Source organism: Mus musculus, chromosome 7 (genome assembly GCF_000001635.26).
Source record: "Mus musculus strain C57BL/6J chromosome 7, GRCm38.p6 C57BL/6J".
Lineage (NCBI taxonomy): Eukaryota > Metazoa > Chordata > Mammalia > Rodentia > Muridae > Mus > Mus musculus.
The window spans coordinates 130,983,190-131,008,764 of record NC_000073.6 but is presented as its reverse complement, the minus strand read 5'-3'; the positions used below and the strand labels follow the sequence as shown (position 1 = coordinate 131,008,764).

The 25,575-nt window shown below is 45.4% G+C and overlaps 1 protein-coding gene across 1 annotated transcript in view; it reads right to left on the bottom strand.

The window, feature by feature from the left end:
• Positions 1 to 23,106: 23,106 nt before the first annotated feature.
• Positions 23,107 to 25,575, bottom strand: part of Htra1 (HtrA serine peptidase 1) — a 49,456-nt gene continuing 46,987 nt past the window's right edge. Inside the window, exons 8-9 of the mRNA NM_019564.3 lie at positions 25,010 to 25,105; positions 23,107 to 23,802 (exon numbers count right to left, since the gene is read on the bottom strand). Of these exons, the coding sequence (NP_062510.2) occupies positions 23,634 to 23,802; positions 25,010 to 25,105 (265 nt within the window). The 3' untranslated portion in view covers positions 23,107 to 23,633. The remainder of the gene's footprint in view (positions 23,803 to 25,009; positions 25,106 to 25,575) is intronic.

Here is a 25,575-nt window from a genome sequence, read left to right as displayed (position 1 = left end):
GGAAAGTGTACCTTCTTGCCATGAGATAGAAATTAAAAGCACAACAGGAGATTACTCACCTTAGATAAGCCTGGTTTGAGTCTCACTGCCTTTACTTTGGCTTTATCCATTTTCTTATGTTTATTCCTCATCTCCTGAGATGATTTACTAGTTCCTAAGCTAGGGACTATGCACAGAAAGGATCACTATATAGTCCAAAGTGGGCCTGAAGCTGAGTTCTGCTCTATCACTGTTCCATGGGAGACCAAATCCCAAATCCCACACCAAGGCAAGCATCTTGACTTAACAGAGTGCAGGAGAAGAGATAAGAGCTCAGCTTCTCATTCTGAATTCGGACATTCTCATACCTGCCCACCCACTGCCGAGAGCATCTCTCCACCCACAACTTTTATCAGTGAACTCTGTCATCCACAAAATTCTAGACCACTGAAGAACCAGATGTGAGGAAGATTGACCTCCAAAGTGGTCGTGTAAATGACTCAATGCTCTGTGAACCTTGACATCATCTGAACCAATGGCTGTCATGTAAAACATGCTCATAGACACAATGAATAGCCCTTTTAAAATTTAAAATAACCAGGAAGCACGTAGAAATGGCACTCTAGCTTAATTTTGTGTTCTTTTCTATCTCCCTAAAAATGTTAGGGCTAGGATAGGTGCCAGGAAGACAGACTGCGACAGGTAATGTGTGCTGAGACAGAGACAGAGAGACAGAAGATGCCAGCAGCCGATACTAATCAAGAAAGACAGGTGGAAGTTCTTCATCCTGCCCCCCAAAGGGGAAAAACTCATTTCTTAGAGCAAGAAAAAGCAGGCAGAGGATGAAGTTTTGATTTGGGTGGTCAACTTCTAAAGGGAAATCCATTCTCGTTACTGTGTATCTAGAGGAGAGAAGTAGAAACGACATGGGGTAGGTATCTCTGAGAAACAAGATACTACACGTTCCAGGAAGATATTTTCTATCTAGTCCAGAGGTCCCAGGGAGGGATGCTACAGAGGTACATATAAAAGCCACCCAGCCTGTCGCAGGTTCAAGTGATCTGAGGTCATCTGGAATGACAGAGAAAGAAAGAGAAAGAGAGATGGTGATAGAGATGGGGGAAGAGAGAGAAGAGAGGAGAGACAGGGAGACAGACAGAAACAAAGAGTGATAGAAAGACACAGAGAGAGGGAGACAGAGAAAGTGCCGCGAAGGCTCTTCCATAGTTCCCATGTACAATCCCTATGTACAATTCCAACCATAACATATCTCAACCTGTCTGTTGATCTAACTTTGCTGCCAGCAAACCAGTCCAGACTAGCTTCTCCTCTAGCTGTCTAGATTAGACAGCTGCAAGAGTCTCCTCACTGGCTTGCTGTCTGTCCTCAGGGCAGCCTTAATCTTCCTTCTTTATTACACATGCACCAGTGACTGTGTGAACAAACAATAAACCCACAGCATTTTATTTGTACTGAGGAGACATTGTGGAATGACTAACAAAGCTAAATGAAATCCTATTCCCTTACTCCAGCATCTTCAAACCCACAGACCTTGGCAAACATCACTCTACTCTGTACTTTTATGAGATAAATTTATTTCTTTTACTTATTACCATTTATGTTTAGTTAGTTGGCTAGTTGGTTGGTTAGTATTATTTTTCTACTTATGTGGGATTTGACAGGACTGCATTGAATCTGTCCATTACTTCATTAGCATAGATGTTTTGTCTTAATTCTTCTAATAATCCATGAACATGGTATACTTTCCCACTTATTTATGTCTCCTTCAGTTTCATTTATCAATATCTCTATAATCCCTGCTATTTCCTTGGTAAAATCTAAGTTCATGTGTTTCTGCTTGTATAGCTATTGCAGTCGTGCTTGTTCTTACAGAAAAGTTCATTGTTGGCAGATTAAATAGCTGCTGGTCTTTATATGTAGCTTTTTGTGGTTTGAGTGTGAAGCCTTCACCACAGGCTGCTGGGTTTGGAAATTTGGTCTTCAGATGGTGGCAGTTTTGGGAAAGACTTAGGAACGTTAGGAGACATAGGTCCTAGCAGGTATGTGTAGGTCACTAGGGGTAGACATGGAGCATGAGAGCCTAGCCCCACTTCCAGTGATGAACTCTGTTTCCTAATCAGCCAAGGTACGAGCAGGACATGCTGCAAGCTCCCACACCCACAAACTGAGCCACTGAAGCCACCATGCCTTCCCCTCCATGACAAACAATATCCTGTGAACTGTTTGAGTCAACATAACTCTTAGCTTCTGTCGAGACTAGCCTGGTCTACAAAGTGAGTTCCAGGACAGCCAGGGCTATACAGAGAAACTCTGTTTCGAAAAACCAAAACAAACAAACAAACAAACTCTTAGCTTCATCTTTAATATTTGGTTCCAATGAAAGTAAGAAAGTGCCGGGCAGTGGTGGTGCATGCCTTTAATCCCAGCACTTGGGAGGCAGAGGCAGGCAGATTTCTGAGTTCAAGGTCAGCCTGGTCAACAGAGTGAGTTCCAGGACAGCCAGAGCTATACAGAGAAACCCTGTCTAAAAAAAAAAAAAAAAAAAAAAAAAAAGCAAGAAAGTAACTAATATGTGGAGGTTATAGTTTAACCAAGAAACAAAAAGCAAATAAACTATGGGTTTGAAAAATTCCACTGAAGCAAAAGTAACCATAATTATGATAAAGGAAATGTTTGTGTCATCAGCTGTGTCAACCTTGCTAGAATTTATTAGGACTCTGGGAAGTATAATGTATGATTTGATAATTTATATGAACTTACAACTTTTCCCTCAACAGATACTTCTCTATAGCAATTAGTTAAAAGCATTCTGTGAGTTTTAGGTTCTTTCTGCTCTGTGGAAGAACAGACTCGTGGTTGGTTTCAGAGTTTCTCTCACAGAACGTCAGTCTGCGACTCACAGGGCTTCATTTTCTCCGTAAATATTTATTGTGCCTACTGTGTGATAAGCTCTTCGCGGAAATCAGAGAACACAGGGTTCTGCCCTGCTGAGTCTTCTCGACTACCAGAGGACAAATTATACAAGCAAACCCATAAAAAAGGAGACTGACAGCAATGTTCCCTTCTAGCCTCTATTCTTAGAGTCACCCAAGAAACACATTCAATGACCAGCAGAAAACGACTCTTGGGGATTTCACCCATCCTTTCCTTAGAGGGTCCCCTGGGCTAGCTTGTCCCAACCTGCGGGATGGTGAACAGGGACCTGGGGACCACCTAGAAGAGAATGGGATGGGGGGACAAGAGACGCAAAGAACAGACAGCAAGTCAAAAGGTCTGATCAAGCTGACAAATTTTTATTTTTCCCCACACAGGTGATATACTCATAGAAGCAGGATAAGTAGTGCAGGGGGTAAAGCAGGGTCACTTTGTTTCTGGGGACTGCATCTGTCTCAGGAGCAGGATGTTGGCTTGGCAAAAAGTTCAGCAAGAAGAACAGAACAGAATGGGTTGCTAGGTACCTGCCCACAAGATCTATAGGTATTTATTCTTAACTATACTAGTACTTTCCCACAGTACTTTCCCACAGAGTCCAGGTGTTCTCATCTGGCATAGCACTTTCCCACAGAGGCCAAGACTTTGTGCCAGTAAGCATATATGGCTGACAAGGTTGCTCCCAACACTAGCTAGTCTTGCCTTGACTGCAAAATGTGTCTCACTTGAGATATTGCTGTAAGACCATTCCCACTGTATGGGAATCCTAATCTGAGAAGCCAAACCTTCCACTGCCAAGAGATGCACCCTCCTCTCAGAGAACCTAGATTATGACCTGAAGGAAAGAAAGATAGCACAAGAAAACTGAGTGGGGTCAGCTTCCTGCACACTCGGTGCGATTTTTGCATCTTGTGGATCTTCACGACTAATGGATGTGGTGCTCCATGTTAGTGTTCCAGTATTGATTTCCTGAGTTGGGGCTTCTTAGATATGGTCCCACAGACATATGAACTTCAAGGCTGCATGTATGCTTAAGATGAAGAAAGTGTATGGTGGGGGTTGTGTGTGTATGTGGTGTTTGTGTGTGTGTGTGTGTGTGTGTGTGTAGTATATGGTGTATGCATGAGTGTGTGAGTGTGTGTGTGTGGTGTGTGTATGGTTTTGTGTTTGTGTGTATGTGAGGTATGTGTGATGTGTGTGTATGTGTGTGTGTGGTATGTGGTGTGTGTGTGTATAGTATACAGTATGTGTGGTGTGTGTGGTATGTGGTGTGTGTGTTTTCTAAGTACAGAGTTGGGTTTTTCTCTTCTTCCTTTTAACTAGGTATCATGAGCAGAGGTCTGCATACAATGCAACTTAGTGAATCCATTCATATTGTGCAATCATGCCACCGGCGGAATTAGCATTTGACACCCTTAGGGAGAAACAAGCAGCAATAAGAATTAACAAGCTTTCTTAGGCACCATGCCGGGCCTGAGAGCCATCACTGCATCATCTCATGTATGGCTCCCATAGCTCAGAGAATAAGCACAGATGTTCTCGCAGCCACTTCACAAGAGAAGAAACAGACACTGCTGGGGAACCCAGCCACATCTGAGCCTGTGGCCTGGCCCAGACTAAACCCAACAGTTATCTGTTTCCTTTGCATTTGTCATCTCTCCTGGGGAATCCAGAAACCCTAGGGTTACCGAGAGTGGCCAGCTATCCACTTCTACCATCTTAACATTTACCAAACATTTTCCCAATGACCAGAAAGCCCCACAATTGTGTCTCTGGAAATCTAACCATAAAGAAATAAGGAAATCTAGACAGGTTCCCAAGAGCTCCCTGTGCCAGAAACAGGAGCACATAGTGTGTGCTCGCTTCAGAAAAAGATTTGGTGCACCTTAATTACAGCTGAGCAGAGAAACACAATGGTCTCTGTTGCTGTCCTCCCTGTCGAGATGGCTTTGCCAACGTTTATAATTAAAGTCTATTCACCTATAATCTAGTCTGAACCTCGTACAAAACAATAGGCCCCAGGAAACCTTAGCCAGGAGACTGGCCACAAAGGTGATTCCAGGACCTCCTGTGGCCTCTCTGGAAAAATAAGGATGTGTTCCTTATTATTATGTGTGGCTGATGTGTCCCTAAATATATGTGAAACCATGGGGTGTCTGAGGGGATTTTGTTGCTCTTTATTTTGGTTTTCTTTGGTTGGTTGACTTGCCTTTGACACAGAATACTTTGACACATTCTGAGGTCCGAGCTCAAGTTGAACTCAAAGCAATCCTCCTGCCTCAGCCTCCCAAGTGCTGAGAATACAGATTCAAGCCACCATACCCAGCCCATCACCATCATCACGATCAGTTTTACTGTGCTGGGATAGAGTCCAGAGCCTTGTGTATGCTGCACAGCTGCTCTGCCCAGGCTACACCAGGGTTCAAACCACTGCTTCAAATGTGCCTAAAGGGCCAGACTGAAAAAGTGTCATAATGACAGAGATTATGGCTGTCATCTCCAATTAATAAGGACTAATCTTGAGCACAGAGTGTGTTTTTGTAGATCTATACAAGTCTGTGAATTAGGTTGTATTAGCCCATTTTACAGATAGGATTGAGTAGGGAAAACTCCTCAGTAGCACATAACGAAGGATCTGAGCCAAGGCCTAAGCCTGATTCTCATTTCCCCCAAACCTTCCCACATACTTCTGCCCTCTACATAAGACCAATGCAGTCCCTAGTTATATTAATATATTAAGACCAATGCAGTATATATTGTTTAACTACTTACTCTTGCAAGAAGCATATTCAGAATACTGATATAAGAAATATACTCTGACCTAGATTTGCAATTAGAACATAGGCAATGTAAGATCCATGCCTGGAAAGGAAGGACCTTTGCACAACTTGCAGCTCTCATCTTAATGCAAGCATGGGCCTAGAGGTCGAGTGCCACTCCTCCAGAGTGATATAACACTAGTTGTTGAGTTGGCTTCCTTTGCACAGAAATGATCACAAAAACTTGTCCCAGCCATCATCTCATGTGGGGACGACTACAGTTCGCATCTTTTCATTTATTTACTTGTTTAAAGATTTTATTTACTGTTGGTGGTGGTATAGTGGGGGGGGTGCACGTGCTCACATATGCTCACGTGCATGTATGCAGGTGCACATGTGCCACCACATACATGTGGAGGACAACGTTTAGAACTCAGTTCTCTCCTTCTACAGCATGCACCCAGGAATGGCGTGCATGTCGTCAGTTTTGCATGGCCAATACCTTTCCCCACTGAACCTCTTGCTGGCCCTTAATGCCCGTGCCCTACCCTGCAGTTAATCATTTACGAGGTTCCTTACAATTTGAACAGTGCCAGTAATGCACAGCACAAAAATAACCCATCAGAAAGATTAGCTTCAGTCAGATTATGTTATAAAATAACCAGAGGTTATCATGCACCGGCGTTATGTAGTAACATCTTGTACCAGACCCACTTTATTGTAATGGATAGATTTGATTCCCAAAAGTTTCTAAGGCAAAGTTCATCACCCTCCTTTTTTTCATCAGCTTCTAAATGCTATAGATTATCATGCAGTAAATGAACGGTTACACAAGACAAGGTGTGATATGTTGAACAGAAGTTGAGATAACGTGTAATTGACTGAAATTGTACATGATTGAGATTCCATAAAACACTGACCATCGTTGCTTCTAATAGTTAATAGAGAATAACTGTGAGATACCCTTTATCCAGACTGATATGTACTCTGGAGAAATTTAACAGGAAATTAGCCACAAGAATCAGTTGGTTCAGCCTGTGTAAACCAACCCCTAAACTTTGTGTTTCACTAATTAAGCTCATAAAAATGACTATAACTGTTAATATTGGGGGGGGGACTTTTGCTGATAAAGAAATTTTTTATTTTGCCCCAAAATCTTGTATGACATCAGAATCAAGGGATCTGAGATGAGTTTAAGAATCTAGTATAGAGCCAGGCATTAGGGGTACATGCCTTTAATCCCAACATTTGAGAATTAAAGGTAGGTAGATCTCTGTGAGTTCAGCCTGGTCTACAAAGCAAGTTCCAGAACAGCCAGAGCTAAATAGTGATACCCTTTCTTAAAACAATAAACAAAACATCCTAATATGGGGGCTGGAAAGATGGCTCAGAGGCTAGGAGCACTGGCTACTCTTTCAGAGGTCCCAGGTTCAATTCTCAGCATGCACACCAAGTCTCACAAATTGTGGTTTCTAACTACAGTTCTAGGGCATCCAATACCCTCTTCTGACCTCCATGGGTATCAGGCACACATGTGACACACCAACATACATGCAGGCAAAACACTCATTCAACTAGAGTAAAATAATAAAATAAACCATAATATGCATCCCGATAACTCTGCTGTGGGTGAGTGTGGACAGATGATACTGCGTGGAAGAGAAAGGAGCTAACCTATCCCTGCAGAACAGCCAACAATGCCCAGGGTCACCCACCCTCTGCTGCTAGGAACAATCACTCTAATTAACCCAGCCCTGCCTCCTATTCTTCTTTTTGAGCCAAGGGCTATAGTGTAGTGATAAAAAAAAACATTATCATTGTTGGGGGGGACGACACTAATGTTTCAATCAGCTCAAAGAGAGAGAGATAAGAGATCATAGGTCACAAAAATCCTTGTGTTCACTGAGCCTCTCCTCATTCTAGAACCTCCTGGCCTGTTGACCTCTACCCTATTTTCCTACTGAAACTATATCTCCATCACAGTACGTAGCTCAGGCCTCACAATCCTCCCGCCTCAGCCTCCGTGCTGCGGTTGCAGGCCTGAACCCCCACAACCAGCTTCAATCATCTCATCCCTCCCTCTAGCTGCTCACCAAGTTCACTCCCCTCACATCTCCTGAGAGGCAACGTGCACAAAAAGTTAGCAGGTTCTCCAGATACCTCTGCTCCCAGGGAAGCTGAGCATCCATCTGACGGGAGAGATGGATGCCAGGGCAGGGAGGGAAAGTCACTGCACAAGCACGGCCCATTCCAGTTCCCTACAAACTTATTCTTACACAGTCCTTGAGGTAGGTAGTGCAAAATGGGTCTTAGGAGCTAAGATCAAGGTGTCTGCGGGGCAGCATTCCTTCTGGGGGCCCTAGGAGAAGTCTTCTGTTTACTTTTCCAGCTTCTAAAGGCCATTTGCCTCCCACCCTCTTTCTCCAGGGCCTTCGCCACCCGTCACTTTAACCCCTGCTTCCGTGGCCTCTTTTGCCTTCTGACCCCACCACAGCCTCCTTCTTGCAAGGAACTCAGAAAACACTGCACCCATCAGATAATCCAGAATGATCTCCAAAACTCAATACCCTTAATCCAATCACACATACAAAGCCCCTCTTTGCTATAATAAAGAACACATTCACAGATCCCGAGAATAAGGATAGACAGGGAGGCTATTTACCCTACCCCCACAGACAGATGCTAGGCATACAGACAACAGGGCTGGGAGAAGGAGATTCCCCTTCCGTGGATGTGACAAGTGTTGACATTCTGGCAACTAACTGAAGAAATGGCTCCTGAAAGGATGATCTTACAGTGTTGACATTTTAGAATAGTAACTTATCAATGTCTTCGTGTGAGATGGGTCAAGAGAGGCCACATTTTAGAATCTAACCTGAGGCCTTAGTTTCATCTTCTGTAGAGAGGCTATTCGTCTGTAATCCAGGCTGGAACTCACGGCAGTGCTTCACAGCCTCCCAAGTGCTGCCATTGTGGGTATGCCCATGCTCAATTCCCTACACTGTAGGGATATTGATATTTATTCCATGGGCTAGTTCAAAGATTAAGGCAATGTATGTAAAGTACTTTTACAGTGTGACTAATGTGTGCAAGAGAGAGGCTGGGGACTTAGGGAAATACCAGAGATGACATCAGCAGCACATTTCCCACTACTCTCCCCAAGGCTGAATGGGAACACTAAAAGAGAAATTACCAACCAAAACTAAGTGTACAAAAAGAGACCACAAAAACACTCTGAGATGCCATTGTCCTTCCCATCCAGTGGTCAAGGTCTCCTGCCAAATTAGTTGGCTATTTCCATTCAGAAGAGAGAAAAACTAAGGGTGTGGTCAAACCAGAGGAAGAGCATATCAGGTGTTTACATTATAATTCATAAGAGTAGTAAAATTATAGTTATGAAGTAGTGACAAAAATAACTTTACAGTTGGGTGTCACCACATGAGGAACTGTATTAAGGGACACAGCATTAAAGGAAGGTTGAGAACCACTGGACTAGAGGAATCTCAGCTAGACCTCTTGCTCCTGTGAGCACATAGAGACAAAGATGGCCTCCTATGAACCAGGAAGAGGGCCCTTGCCAGACACAAAATCTGCCAGTTTCTTGGCCTTGGGCACAACTGGGTGGCTGAAGGTGGGGCAGAGAAGGAGTGAACTTCCTTCTCAGGTAACATGCTTTTTCCAGTAGTGAATATGACTGATGCAGGCCTAGATGCAAGTACACTTCCTGGAGGCTTGGACTGGACCATTCTCCAGCTTGCGTAAGCAACAAGATCAGTTACAAAAACAGGTGTCTCCCACCTGGGAGCTGATTGCCCTCTCTACCATAACCCAAGTGGTGGGACTGAGTCTCTGGCAAGTCCAGGTTGATCCTTTGAATAAAGCCGTGGCTTGGCACTTCTCAAACTTTGGATTGAATTTCCTCCATAGCACCTGCATTTTATTGATTCTGGTATCCCTCTGCCTTCCAAGTCAGAAGAAGTGACTTAGGGTAAACACTTTCAAAAAGAAGCACTTAAAGACATTGCAACAGAGGCCTTTGGGGGAGCTGAGGGAACAGATGCAGTTCTGGTGGGATCCGGTGGCTGTCAAAACACTGGAGTCAGCTGGGCTCCATGTCTGCGTGAATCAAGGCTCCCTTTTAGGTGTAAAAAAACCAGAAACTTAACTGGAAGCTCCCAAGCACAAAGGGGTTCATCTAGGGTATCCCATAGTCCCCAGTGGGCAGGATGGAGCCATCCAGAAGTGGTTGGGAATTATAAACCTGTTACCCTAAGGACTCTGTACCACCCTCTTCTCCACTGCTTCAGACCCACAGCTCCCTTCCTGATATGTCTCCTTTGAGGAAAGTCTCAGGACTGTCAACAACTCTTGTGGAGTCTTGTTAGGAGCTCAGCACGAAAGTCCTGTACCCACCACCCACCAATCTCCAGCGAGCCCAAGAATGTTAAACTCCCACGATTGTTCTTTTCAAAGGAAAGATGTATAACATGTTTTTCCAGAAAGCTGGAAAATGAAGGTGATTAATAGCCAGGTGATCTGTCTTATCTGTTGGGCCAGGCCATATCACTTCTGGGATCAGGAGTGGCCAGTAGTATAAATGAGCCTTACAGCAAGGGCTTCCCAAGCTACCACAATCCGGACCAGAAAAACCTAATCATCTAGATAGACCTTACATTATCTGTATAGCCAGGGGCTCTTCCAAGCTCCCTCAAGCAGGACCAGAGGTGGCTAATAGTCCAAATGAACTCCATGCTGTCTGTATAACTGAGCCCAAGCCAGATCCTTTTTTAGGCCCTTAAGCTAGTACAGGCAGCCTATCTCTAAAACCCATCTTCTTGGAAAAATAGACATGTACCTTGAGTTGAGTGTTGATCTAATCATGCTTTCTTGTACAGCAGGAATTGTATTACACCAGGAAACTTTTTTCCAAATTATACTGTGCTTTAAATATGCTGACAGCGAACAGCCTGGTATCAGACTCATTGAAGTCTTGATCCAGGTTTGTAAAGTAACCGGAACCAAGTTTTCCGTCTCACCTTATCACTCAATTCACTTCCCTGCCTGACACGTGCAAAGGCCCCCTGGTCTGTCCTTCTTAAGAGAGCAGACAAGCCCGGTTTGGGAAGAAAGTGCATCATAAAAATGCTTGTAAGCATGAGATCCTGAGTTCCATTCCCCAAACTCTTGTGAAAAAGCCATACACAGGTGAGTGAGCCTACGCAGGTCAGCAAGTCCCAGGCTAAAAGAAAGACCCTGTCTCGTAAAACAAAGTGGAGGGACTGGAGACATGGCTCAAAAGTTAAGAGCACTGGCTACTCTTTCAGAGGACCCAGGTTCAATTCCCCACAGGTCAGCTCAAAATTATCTGTACCTCTAGTTCCAAGGGATCTGACACCCTCTTGTAACTTTCACAGGTATCAGGTACACATGTGGTGCATAGGCACAAATACAGGCAAAACACCCACACACATACAACAAACAAAGCGGACTGCACCTTAAGACTGCTCCTTAGGATAGCACTTCAGGTTGACCTCTGACCTATACACACTCTCTCTCTCTCTCTCTCTCTCTCTCTCTCTCTCTCTCTCACACACACACACACACACACACACACACAATGCGGGGGGGCGGGGGGGGAGATCAGAGACCTACAACTTTAAGCTTAGACTATCTTCACTCTGACTTCTATCAATGTAAAAACCAAAATCCACAGCTCTCATCTTTTTTTTTTATTTCAAAAATATGTATTATTTTCATGTAGGTTAATTTATATATACGCTTATATAATGATACTCATTATAATATGCATTCATTGTCATCTTATGGCAACAAATATACTACTTCTCCTTTTTTCCTCTCATGCATTACATCCTGATCCAAGTTTCCCCTCCCTCCACTCTTCCCAGTCCCTTCCTCCACCCCCGCTGTTGAAAGTCCCACAGGAACAAGCTATACAACCATAAAGTATATGTAGAGGACCCAGCTCAGACCCATACAGGGTCCGTGTTTGTCGTTTCAGTCTATGTGAGCCACTACATGCCCTGCTTAGTTGGTTCTGTGAGCTGTTTCCTCCTGGTGTCCTTGACCCTTCTGGCTCCTTCAATCCTTCCTCCCACTCTTCTGTGGGGTTAGTCCCCTGGGTCTGCCTAGTGTCTGGCTCTGCCATCAGCTTCTGAGGAAGCCTCTCTGGTGGCAGTTGGGCAGGCACCAATCCGTGATTACAGCAGAATATCATTAGGAATCATTTTATTGACTTATTCCCAGTCATGTTTGGTTCTATTCTGAGTCTCTGGGCTATCTAGCCTCTGGGTCCTGACCATCCTGGCAGTGTCAGGTGTGGGCTCCTTCTCCTGATATGGGCTTCAAGTTGGACCAGTCATTGGTTGGGCACTGCCACAAGTTTTTACCCTAGCACATCTTGCAGACAGGACAGCTTATAGGTCAAAGGTTCTGCTACTGGGTTGGTAGCCCAGTCCCAGAACTAACCTTGTCTGGTTTTAGAAGATGGCCAGTTTGGACTCTGTATCCCCCATTACCAGAGGACTTCACTAGGGTCATTCTCAGAGATTCCAGGGAGTTTCCACTGCACAAAGTTTTTACATCGCCCTCCAAATGCCTCTCAATTCCACTTATCTCTCCCAGTATTCTCTCCCCCACTCTACTGCCCCACCGCCAGATCCTTGTAGTGACAACTGTGGAATTTTGAGTTCTTTTTAAAAACACAGAGATATAAGAATGTGTTTTCATTTTAATCCCAGGTCTAAGATACAAGGCTGCTTCAGATGTCTGTCCACAGAAGCTGACTATGATTTGCTTCATGCTCTAGCAAGGGTGTGATTTTGCCAGCTGCAGACAGTTTCTACAATTGTGTGATGTTTGGAATCGTGAGGACTTGTTAAAGGGTATATAAATGCTAGGGCCTGAGAGGCAGGGTGGGTTGTTGGTTGTTGGTCATTGTTGGTTGTTGTTGGTCATTGTTAGTTGTTGTTAGTTGTTGTTGACTATGGTTTGTTAGTGGTCATGCACAAAGCAGAAATAACAACAAGAAGAAATCCTGATAGAGAAGATCAAACCACCCCAAGGAACGTGATGGCCCTAATCAGCAATAGTCTAATGGTAATGTCACCCCATCTTTCTGACCCCTGACTTTATTCAGGGATCTTTTCCCTTTCTTCTCTATCCTTCTTTCTCTTCTATCTAGTTTTAGCAGTGGAAAAAAGAAGAGCCCACAAAGTAATAATGCTTGCTACTTCCCTCCCGTTGTGTCAGAGCTTGCCATCCCACTTTGCAGGAGAGTCTGGAGCTGAAACAATGATGACTCGAGGGCGGGAAGAGCCTCACTGTGACCAAGGTAGCTTAATTACACATATCTCTCCACTTCCATTTAAACCCCACCTTCAAATTAGGACCTGAGGAAGAAGAAGACCCTGCTGGACCGCTTTGCACCTCTTCCCCTTGTGGTCACATTGAATAAGTTTCCTTTTCTTACTTCTTACTATTAGTTATTTAATTGACTTATTAGAATAAGTGGCTGCACCTGGATTATTGGAACGGTCAGGGCTCAGAGTGTGACTCTTAATAACTCTGACATCAAGCCCTTCACCTGGTAGAGTTCTCATGCCTATTTGCTTGTCTATCTATAGACACAGCCTAGGCTAGATAAGGGTAGATCAGGAATTCATGTTGGAGGGGATCCCCAGACAGTTCACCCTGAATAAAGGTTCAGACCCGATCATTACTCACTGTCACCAGAGACAGAACTCCCTAATCTTCCATATAGGAGAAACTTTAGGGAAGTCTCATATCTTTGAAAAGAGAAATGCAGAGGGATGTGATACACTCTTGAAAGGGGACCTCAGAAGGTTCTCATGTCCTAAGCAATGTTCCCCTGGCCCCTTAGGTCCCAAAGTGTGTCGATATTTTAAGTTGCCTAAAGCCATGGGCAGCAGGTGCTTCCTTTAGTGTGAGCTAGATCCCGGCCATTTTTCATGGACTTCTCTTTTTTTCTTTACTTTTTTTCTTTTTCTTTTTTCTTTTTTTTTTCCAAGAAAGGGTTTCTCTGTGTAGCCCTGGCTGTCCTTGAACTTGCTCTGTAGACCAAGCTGGCCTCAGACTCACAGAGATCCACCTGCCACTGCCTCCTGAGTCCTGGGGAAAGGCGTGTGCCACTGCCACCTGGCTTCTCATGAACATTTCTTTCATTCCCTATGTGTGCGTGTCCTGGTCAAATTTTTCACTCTGGTGACAAAACACTTCACATAAACATGCTAAGAAGAGGAAAGGTTGCTTTAGCTCAGTGTTTCAGAGATTCTGGTCCGTAGTCTTTGGGGGATGGTAACTCTAAGCCTGAAGCAAGGTCAAACATCACAGCTCTGGGTGTGGGTGGTACAGGAGTAGGCTTACCTCGTGACAGCCAAAAGCAGACACAGAAAATGCCAGGGACAAGATAGGCCCTTCAAAGTTGTCCCCAATGACCCATCTCCTCCAACTATGGCCTATCTTCTGAGCCGCCACTAACTCCCAATATTATGTCTCCATCTATGGATTATTCCATCTACTAGGTTAGAGACTTCAGGATCTAGTGACTTCTCGATGATTAGATTCACTAGCTGGCGACCAAACCCATAAGAAACCCTGTCATTTTGGGGAAACACTTCGTATCTAAAACACCATCCTGCTCTGTGTTGCTGAGGCTAAAGAAGTCACTCTTGAGGTCCTTACTCTCGTGGGGCTTATACTTTAGCAAGAGAAGGTAGGAATAGCCAAGCAAGTGACTGGGGTTGCCGCGTGCAGAAGGTTAGCATGGCTAAAGCAGAGGATGATGGGAAGTGGGCTCTGTGCCCCTGCCTGAAGTCTGACTATGCCGCCCTCCACAGTGGGGCTGCAGGATACAGTGCCCACTCTTGCTACATGATTCACAGGCTCACCCTCTCTCTTCCTAGCTCCAGGTTTTTATCCTTTCACAGGTGACGCCTTCCTGGCTCTTCTGAAGTCAGCTCACCACCTAGTGGACACACATCGTCACTGCATAATTTTTATCTTTTTTTGTTTGTTTTTCCTCTCTCCCAGAAAACTAAGAAATACTTTAAGTGCCCTAGACTCAGATGCCATATGCCTCCTTCACTGAATAACATCGATGTTTCGGAGAAAGATGTTCACTCCAGACGGTAATTTGGACTCTGAGGCAACAGGGAGGAACAGTCTCGATGAACTGAGCCTCAAACAGCAACCCAGAAGCCTATTTATTGATTATTACACAAAAGTTGTTTGGGGGTAAAACATGTTTCTCATCTCAAAGCCCCCAATCCAATCTATAGTTTCCCGAAGGAAAACATCACTCCACTGCAGCGTTAGTCCGTACTGTGCACTGTTTGCAGCGCTCAATAATGCAAGACAAGTCAGGTGTGCTGGGGCCATTTGTGACCAGAGTTATACAAAGGCTTTAAGCTCCTTCAAAAAACAGCTCTATAGATAACAGAAAACAACCACTGTTTTCTGCAATGTTTTTTTTCAAGGTCAAAGATCTTCTAAAAGACAACTATTTTGTTCTGATGTCTACCCTAGATATAGTGAAAACCAACAATTTGATTCTAATGTTTACCCTAGATAAAGTGATTCAACGGCAATTCCACTCACACAATATGTACTCACTGATAAGTGGATATTAGCCCAGAAACTTAGAATACCCAAGATATAAGATACAATTTGCTAAACACATGAAACTCAAGAAGAACGAAGACCAAAGTGTGGACACTTTGCCCCTTCTTAGAATTAGGAACAAAACACCCATGGAAGGAGTTACAGAGACAAAGTTTGGAGCTGAGACGAAAGGATGGACCATCTAGGGACTGCCATATCTAGGGATCCATCCCATAATCAGCTTCCAAACGCGGACACCATTGCATACACTAGCAAGATTTTGCTGAAAGGACCCAGATATAGCTGTCTCTTGTGAGACTATGCCGGGGCCTAGCAAACACAGAAGTGGATGCTCACAGTCAGCTATTGGATGGATCACAGGGCCTCCAATGGAGGAGCTAGAGAAAGTAACCAAGGAGCTAAAGGGATCTGCAACCCTATAGGTGAAACAACAATATGAACTAACCAGTACCCCCTGGAGCTCGTGTCTCTAGCTGCGTATGTATCAGAAGATGGCCTGGTCGGCCATCAGTGGAAAGAGAGGCCCATTGGTTGTGCAAACTTTATATGCCTCAGTACAGGGGAGCGCCAGGGCCAAGAAGTGGGAGTGGGTGGATGGGGAAGTGGGTGGGGGACTGTGTGGAGGATTTTGGGATAGCATTGGAAATGTAAATGAAATAAATACCTAAGGGGGGAAGAGAATGGTTGCCCAGTTCTTGGAGAAATAAAAAAAAAAAAAAAAAAGGGCTGGTAAGATGGCTCAGTGGGTAAGAGCACCCGACTGTTCTTCCGAAGGTCCAGAGTTCAAATCCCAGCAACCACATGGTGGCTCACAACCATCTGTAATGAGATCTGACTCCATCTCTGGAATGTCTGAAGACAGCTACAGTGTACTTACATATAATAAATAAATAAATCTTAAAAAAAAAAGAAAAAGAAAAGAAAAGAAAAAGACAATTAGACAAACATTATTAAAAAAAAAAGTTAAGGGTCTACAGAGAAACAGAAATAAGAGGATGTGTTTCAGTAGACAGGAAGACATGGACTGTGAGCGGTGGGCTCATGATGATGCAGGCTGGAAGTCACATGTTACATGTGAAAGCTGAGAGAGAGGGGTGGGGAAGACGGAAAGAGGGAGAGGGGGGGAGGGAGAGGGGGAGAGAGGGGGGAGGGAGAAGGAGAGACTTCCCCTATTGACTCTTGGTGAGTCAAATGATGTTCGCCTATAGTTTTAGGGGCAAACATTTTTATTCACTCCACTAATTCAAAAGCTAATCTCTTCCAGAAACTTCCTCGCAAATAATCAGAAACAAGATTTTCCCAGCTGCCTCTGCTTCCCTTAGCCCAGCCTGGTAAACACAAAGTTAGCTATCACACCCACCATAATGAAAAAGGACTAGCGCTATAAAGTGTGCCAGTGAAGAGGAGGGGCCCTGTGTATGCAGGGACCAGACTATCAGATGTACCACCCGAGCATCCCCTAAAAGGCCTTGGTGGGATACAGGAGGAAGAAACGCGAATGTGCTACCCAAGCAGATGGATCTGAGTGGGTAGATGAGGCAAAGCAGCAAGGAAAGCAGCCCAAGAGAGGGCGGGTGGCTGTGTGGAGGAGGCTGTAGTCCCCCTCACCACCTCAGGAAAGGGGTCTGTGACCCTCATACAGAAACACATGGTGAAGGTGGCCCACCTAGAACTCTAAGCACTAAGCAGGCACAGAGCACAATGATATATCTACCGTGTCAGTTCCCAGGGACTCGTTAGTCCTGAACAGGTTTTCCTTCATAGGGACATGTGTTTCTATCATAGGAGGAGGGTGTGGTCAGAAGTGCTGGCCAGGTAGGAATGGTGCTTGGAGCCACGTGGGAGCCGTGTGGGAGTCACGTGGGAGCCACGCGGGAGCCATCTGCCATGCTTCCAACCCTTACAGTGGGACTTTTCCCTTTTATTTCACGTTCATTTTACAAGTATAAGCCTGTGGGGGGGTCTTCTCCTCCTCCTCTAACGAGTGAGTCCTCCTTGCTCACCGCTGTCCAGGACACGCCTTAGATCTGCAGTCTGACCCAATACAGGCGGTGGTGGAGGGTCAGGGTGGAGTTACTGGATCAGACACGCCCCTCCCTTGGGATTGATTACTGCTTTTTATTGTTTAGTTTTACAATCAGTGAACTTTATGTTTTAAACCAGTTTAGGTCTGCAGCTAAGCTGAATATAAAATGTAGAAAATACCCATATATGCCTGGCCCTCCAACTCTCCCACTGTCAATAGCCACCACCAGCTACATTAGTTAGCCCCTCACTGTCACCTTAAGTTCACAGTGTCCTGTAAGGGTCACTTCTAATGTTCTCTCTCTCTCACTCACTCACACACAGAGAGACCATGGCTTCTCTAATCAAGTGTACTTCTCTCAGCAGTGTGCATTTAATCTTTCTCTGTCTTTTCGTGGCTTGACAGCACAATCACTGAACATGATTCCACGGGATGGCTACACTACAGTTTGGTTATTAATTAGCTATTGAAGGACATCTTTGTTGCTTCCAATTGGGGTAAATATGCATAAAGTATGAGTTTTCTACTCCAAATTGATTTTAGGCTGGCCTCAAATTTGCCTACATCAAGGCTGACCTTTGAACCCATGATCTCCCTGTCTTCGCTTCCCTGGTACTGGGATTACAGGTGTGCACCTCAAAGGAACAAAAAATGTAAACTGGGTGGTGGTGGCTCACACCTTTAATCTCAGCACTCAGGAGCAGAAGCAGGTGAGTCTCTGTGAGTTCAAAGCCAGCCTGATCTCCAAACTGAGTTGTAGGACAGCCAGGGCTACACAGAGAAACCTTGTCTCAGATAGATTGATTGATAGATAGATAGATAGATAGATAGATAGATAGATAGATAGATAGATAGATAGATAGATAGATAAGAAAAGGAAGGAAGGATTCTTATTCTTTATGGGTTCTTGCTTAAAGTACTATCTTAAGGGCTAGAAGAAGGCTTAGCCTTTGAGAACACTTGACTCTTGCAGAGGGCCAGCTTCAGTTCCCAGCACCATTACAGCTGACAACAACTCTAGTTCCGGAGGTTCTGACACACTTTTCTGGCCTCCACAGTCACTGTATGCACATGGTGCAGACATACATGTAAACAAAGCACCTATACACATAAAATAAAAATAATTTCTAAAACACTTTTAAATATTTTTGCTAATGAGAAAACTATGTTTGGTGGATATTTACTTACTCCCTCCTGCCTTCAAAATATCAATAGGGATGGGGCTATACACCTCCTGACTATTACGCCAGCTAGAACTTCCATGCCTTGAGTACCTGATGCAAACTTGGCCACTGTACTGGAAGCCAGCTTTTAGGGCTTGAGGGTTATACAAGCTAGCTTCTACCCTCTGGCCTTTGTAGCTATAGATCCTTGGGCATGGGAAGGCGATTCTCTGAACTTCTGTTCTTCTTCTCTCAAAAAACATCAATACATTGGCTGCAGTGTCACGGGAAATCAGTGGAAATGTTGACTCCATCTATGTAGCACAGTAGTTCCATCATGCCTTTCCTGAAAGTGGGAAATAACCTGGCCAACCTCCCCCAACTCCCAACCCCACTCCCTGAATCAGAGACTACTGTCTTGAAACCTCTGTTCACTTTGATCCACTTTCTTTTGTCATAAAACACTGTGAACAAAAGCAACCCAGTGAGGAAGGAGATTGTGTAGCTCACACTCCCGGGCTGCAGTCCTTCACTGAGAGAAGTCAGGGCAGGGACTTAGACAGGAACTTGAAGCAGAAACCATGGAGGAGCACTGCCTGCTGGCTCATTCCCAGGCTCAGGCTTAGCTGGCCTGGTTAGAAAAGTCAGGGCTATTTGCCCACATCAATCAATAAGACAATCCCCCACAGACACGCCCACAAGCCAATCTGATTGGGCAACCTTTCCATTGAGAGTCCCTTCTCAAAAGATTGGAAACATTTGAAACTAACTACAACATCATCTTTCTCAGTTTCTGTTCTTAGACCCAAAAGCGACTGATTGAGAGAAAAGCAAGGGTTAGCAGGGCAGGATGTAGTTGGGGAATGAGGAGAATGGGTTGTGGGAACCATGGGGGAAGATGGAACTGTGCACACAGTCTTTCTTGGTTTCCTCTTCCCGACAACCCCAGAACACCTTCCCTGAACTCTGCATCAGTCAGGGGTCTAAGCTTTCGGGGTCTGAGCTTTGACCTGGGGTTGCCTTCGGACATCACATCCTGGTCCAGTGAGTTGTTGAAAGAGATTGTAGTAGATATTGCAAGATAGACAGACTACTGCAAGCTCATAGAGCCTGAGAGGTTGCCCAAGAAAAGGTTACTCTTGCCCACTCCCTCCGTGTACCCACCTGCTCCCTCTGACTTCCCACAACATGAATAGTTCTTGCACAGCCATCAGGGCCTGTGAGACACGAGGATTTATCAGTCTCATGAACTCAAGTCACACACACACCCTAAGCCTGGGTCAGGCCAGCTTTTCTTTAATGCTACTCAGATGCCATTGTAGAAAGTAGGACTTCAGTTATCAATGTCACTGGGAGTCAGAAAGAGGGGATCATAGGGTTAAGGGAGAAGGTTCTAGAACTTGGCATCGTGGCTTCCAATATGTCAGCTACCTTTCCTCTCTGTGAGGGATTTCAGACTGGTTACTGAACCACTTGGAGCCTCAATGTCCCTCATTTGTCAAATTTTAATGCTACCTGTCTCTTGATATCAGGAGGCTGTACTACCTCCAGCACAATGTCTCCATGACTGGCGGAGATGACAGTGATGGTAGATGAGGAAGAGGAGACAGGGCGACTGGTAAATTCCTTAGCATGCACACCCAGCTTACCTGACCTGGTAAATAGGAAGCCAAGCCCTTTTTAAGTTATACTAAATGAAAACACACATGTTAGCATTTTCTGCATTTGATCTTCGATGGCTCTTGGCTGGGGCCCCACACTGAGGCAACAGCTTTGCAAAGTTCTAAATAAAGCGACTGAGTGGTTCAGGAAGGCCCCTCCCCTGGCTCTGTGCCACCTACATCTTGATGGGAGCACCAGAGGGTCCGTGAGTCCAGCCCATCTGGGCCCCAGACACTGGATGCAGTGAGCACACTTCCCAGCTTAGCTCTCCGAAGGCCAGGCTGGATAGCGTAGAAAGGCTGCCCCTCCAATGTGTGACTGCAACAGACAGACATGATTTGATTCTAAGCACTGGCATGTCTCTCACTTGACATTTGAGTGCCTTTCATGCTTCTGCTAGGCTGGAAGTTGGGGAATGCGGTGTATCCACCTGGAGCTAGCTGTAAGGCTAAATGAGACACCTAGGAGAAGCCAGATCCATGTTTACCATAGGGTAACACGTGCAACTCTTCCAGGGATGTGGGAAAGCTGTTGTGCACACACAATGCTTGTGAAAGGCCAACATAAAGAGGAGGCAACCTGGTGTTAGAACTCTCAAGTCACGTGGTCATTCACAAATTGGCAGTATTTAAGCCTTAATTGGCCATTAATAACCTGGTCTTATGGAACTAGGTAATAATTACAGAGGTAGTGAGGAGGCAGGGGTGGGTGTGGGGTTAAATCTGACCCTGCCTCTCTCCAACTCTTTGGGCCTTCATTCCCCTCACAATAAATGCCTACTTGGCATATGTCAGTGTTCACTCTGCACACACTGAGACGAAATGACAGATTAGCACACATGCACTGCGCCTCCTACACCATCCACTCCCTAGTCAGACCCCCAGTAGTGGTCCATGTTACTATCATTATCAACTTGACACAGTCTGGAATCACCAGGGGAAAATGTCTAAATAAGAAATTGTCAACTAGCCTGTGGGCATCTCTGTGTGGAATGACCCTGATGGTGTTAGTTGACAGAGAAGGATCCAGCCCACAGTGGGTGGCACCATTCCCTGGGCTTGGTTCCTGGATTGTATGTGTGGAGAAAGTGAACTGAGCACTAGCTTTCATGCATTCCTCTGCTCTTGACCGTGGGTGTGACTGACTGCTAAAATTACCTTGGACTGTCTTCAGTCCCACTAATAACCATTAATCACCCACTTCTGTATCTGACCTAAAATTCTTTAGCCTACCAGGTACAAACTTTTAAAATGTCATCAAGTTAGGTAGAGGTAGCACAAGCCTTTAATCCCAGAACTCGGGCGGCAGAGGCAAGTGGATGTCTGTGAGTTCAAGGCCAGTATGGTCTACAGATTGAGTTCCGGGACAGCCAGAGGTACACGGAGAAAACCTGTCTTGAGAAACAAAACAAACAAACAAAAAGTACCATCAATAGTATCCGAGGCCAACATCAGAGGGCCACTTTGCTGTGAGCCATCTACCCAATATCCTCACCCATGTAATTGCAACAGCATCGATTTATGGCCTCTTTTGTTCTGTGACCATTAAGAGCTCAGATAAGCATGCCCATAATGGAACATGCCATTTGGGGCAACCCAAATCCAAGCTCCCAGGCTATGGTCACCCATATTTGGTACAGAGTAAACTACTCCTTTTGGACCAAGAGCTGTTCTACAGACAAGCTCATCCATTGAGACAGATTTGTCTGCCGGCACAAGGCCTGTCTCTGCCTTGAGAAAGGCTGACGGACCAAGTCCTGCGTGGGCTCAGAAAAGATGTCTCAAAGTAAACTGCAAACACCATAACTCAGGTCTGGGTGACCTTCCTTTACCCGCAACTTCCCCCCATCTCTTAGGACCTTTGAACTTGTTTCTCTCCCCAAGGTTTCTTCTCAATGAAAGTTCCTTTGAGCCAGTTAGTTTTTCTAAGTCGTTTACTACCCCTTTAAAAGTGCCTGCAGCCCCACCCCACCCCACCCCTCTGTCCTCTATGAAGAGGGCATTCACACTTCAAGCATCTGCATGCTTTCTTACAGCTACCAAGAACAGTATGCCATGTCCTTTCTTGATACTCAATACTTTGGCTAACGTCAGCAAAGACCCTGCTATCTGGCCTTCCACGGCCTCTCCAGGTAGAGAAATTAAACTCCTCTTTCCAGTGCCAGGACCATGTTGTTGATGTTGCTTATCCAATCTTTGACATCACCTCCCACACACATCACCATACTTCTCATGGGGTCCTACATCTAGATAGGTGTAGCTCAAGTTAAGGTCACACAATGATTTGCTTGAGTGTAGCTGTCTGGGGTCTTGTAAAGTTTTCCCAGAGAGAAAGAAACCCGAAGCTGTGCAGACTACACTTGTGGGAAGGCAGGCTGAAGGAGCTAGGTCCAAACTCTGAAGGATGGAGGGCTTGCTCTTATTTTAGACCCAGGATAAGTGAGTTTGCCTCAACCCTGTGCATTATGTGGATTTAGATCAGGCCATTCCTGTGTCCTAGTCTAAACTGGCTGTCTTTCAGGAGATCTGATTGACTACTAGGAGCCCAGAGAGCAGATAGCTTGCATCACTCCTGCTCTGGCTGTCCCCCATGCTTGGCCCACAGCAGGACAGATGCAAGGCCTTTTGGCACAGAGCAGAGGTCCAGGAAATCACTGTTGACGGATTGCATGATGTATGAGATCTACGCACACTCTCCTTACTTTGATGAGCTCCAGAGAAAAGCAGAACTGTCCATTCAGTGACCCAGGGTGGCCAAACAGGGTTGTATAACACAGGCAAAGCCCAGAGCGGGATTTTGAAGTAAGTCATAGGGCTGAGAACAATGTAGCTGAATAAGGAGTTCACCAACTTTAAGCCATTTCAAAATGACGACAGCCAGCTGATAAAAGAAGCACGCCAAAATCTACGTATGAAGAAGTATTTTAATAGCTGAAACTCAAAGTCACTGTACTCCGGGTTCCAGGATTCCTAAGAGGCATTTTTGGCCATCTCAGAAGCCAGGGTCACCCACCTGTGGTCTCGGGGCATCAAATTCCTCTGAGTGCCGACTCGGAGGAAAAGTGTAAACACGCCCAAGACCATGGCTGCGAGGACCTTCCTCTTGCCTACGCATCCGTCAACTGCATTAGTCAGACAACTTAGGCTAAGGGAAGGGACAAATGTTGACTGTGTAAGCAGGAACAGCCCAAGCTTGTAAGGAAAAGCACGCTGCATACATAGCATACAGAAGGCAGGACTTCTGCCTGTGCACCTGCAACATTACATTTGTTTTGCCCGCAAACTATCAAGAAGGATTCTGTCGGCAGGGGTGTTCCCTGAACAAGCAAAATGTTGGACAAAGGTCCCGGGTGTCCTGCGTCACCAGCTCAGTTCTCATGCGCCATCCCCTGGAGTCTTTGAGGGAAACATGAAGTCTGGCTCCTGCCTCTGCCTAGGGGTCGATTTCTTCAGGAATCACGGTAATCACAATGTCTTCATTGCCCCTGCGGACAACCATGTTCAGGGTGTTCTCCTTTTTGATGACATCGCTGACGTCATTGGCAGTGACCACAGACTGTCCGTTGATGCTGATGATGACGTCATTTTCCTTGAGCCCTCCGCTGAAACGCAAAGGGAAACACACTGTTAACCCTTTCCATTCCTCGCAGTCATGGAGAAAGGCACAGCTTAGAACCCAAAGGTCCAGAACAAATGGGGGCTATAGGAAATGGTGGTAAGACCTCGGACGGAAATGACTTCAAGCAGAGAAGATGGCATTTCCTGTCGAGATTATTTTTTAAGACCAAATCAATAATGTCCCTTGTAGAAATGCCTATGAAATCTGTGTGAACTATGATCAACTGTCCTCAGAGGGGACAAGGAAACACCAGATCCTATGACCACAGCCAATTTCCTCATGAATGGAACTGTAATTTAGAAAGCGATTCCTCCAGGAATGTTGGATGCCTCTATTCAGAGATGACTCCTCTGTGCTGTGGCTGGAACCTTAGTTCGTACGTGACAGGATCACTATGCTACCAAGGTCCGACTTGTTCTAATACAAGTCTACAGACTTTTTCCACAAAGGGCCAGATGGGAAACAGCTTAAGCTTCGCAGAGTATTTGGTCTCCGTGTCTTAGCTATTCAATTCTGCTGCAGCAGCATAAAAATTGCTCCAGACAAGATGTCATCTTGTCAGGGGACACAGCTGTGGTCTAATAAAACATGTGTGCGTATTTGCACTTCAGAGAATTTACAGTATCACAAAATAGTGTCATTTGGATGTTTTTCCCCAACCATAAAAATAATGCAAGAACTGATTTTTTTCTCAGCTCACAAAGAGGCATCAGGCCGGGTCTGACCGTAGGGCGTCACGTGCAGGTCTTTAGCACATTATTTCTCTCTAGATGTCAGGGGGTCCAGGAAACAAGCCGAAGTTCCAACTCAGCTGCTTCTACTGTTTTGATGTCATTGGGGTCAGTTTCCCTATAGGTGTTGGCATCTCCGACTTCACTAGTCACAAATACAGCTACAGAAGGCTCTGTGAAGGGACAATCTGCGCTATCAAGCTCTCTCTACAGCCAGGCTTCCTAAGGATTCCCAGCGAGCCCATTAGTGAGTGCTCCTCCTATATGGATGACCCCTGAGACGACCCAAGGGAAGAAGCATATTTCTGTGGACAAGCCCTGAGCCCAAGGCAGTCAGGAGCCCTGGCTGATAGGAAGTGAGGGCCCACATGGTCATCTGAGCCAGCACAAAGAGGACACTGCCCCCTGACCCACAAACCACGCAGTTATCAGGAAAAAGAGGGAGAACTCCACACTCACGCTTCTGCCGGGGTGTCAGGAATGACTTCAATGATATATGCCCCAGAGAGCACATCCGGGAAGTCTCGGTGACGGTCCTTCAGCTCTTTGGCTTTGCTGCTTGGGAGAAAACGTGCTTGTGTTAATATTAGCTTCCCACAATCTTCTCAGGCCAGCACTCAGCTTGAAGTCTTCTGATCCTACTTGACCATGACACATCTAGAGGCTTTGGCACAGCACAACATTTATATGGAGGTCTGAGGACCACCTCCAGTCCCTGCCTTGCACCTTGTTTGAGACAGGGTCTCGTTTGCTGCTGCATACACTAGGCTAGCTGGCCTGTGACAGGGAATCTCCTGTTTACCTCCCGTCTCCACAGAGAAAGCACTAGGAATATAGACGCCTACTTCTTTGCCTGGCTTTACACGGGTCCTGGGGATTTGAACTTAGATCCTCATACTAGCACAGTAAGCACTTTTCCCACTGAACCAGCTCCCTAGCCCCTGACTCTGCTTTAAAATGGCCTGCCTACCAGCATCAACAGGACTCCAAATAATAGTAAGGAACTACTTTAAGCAACAGCACAG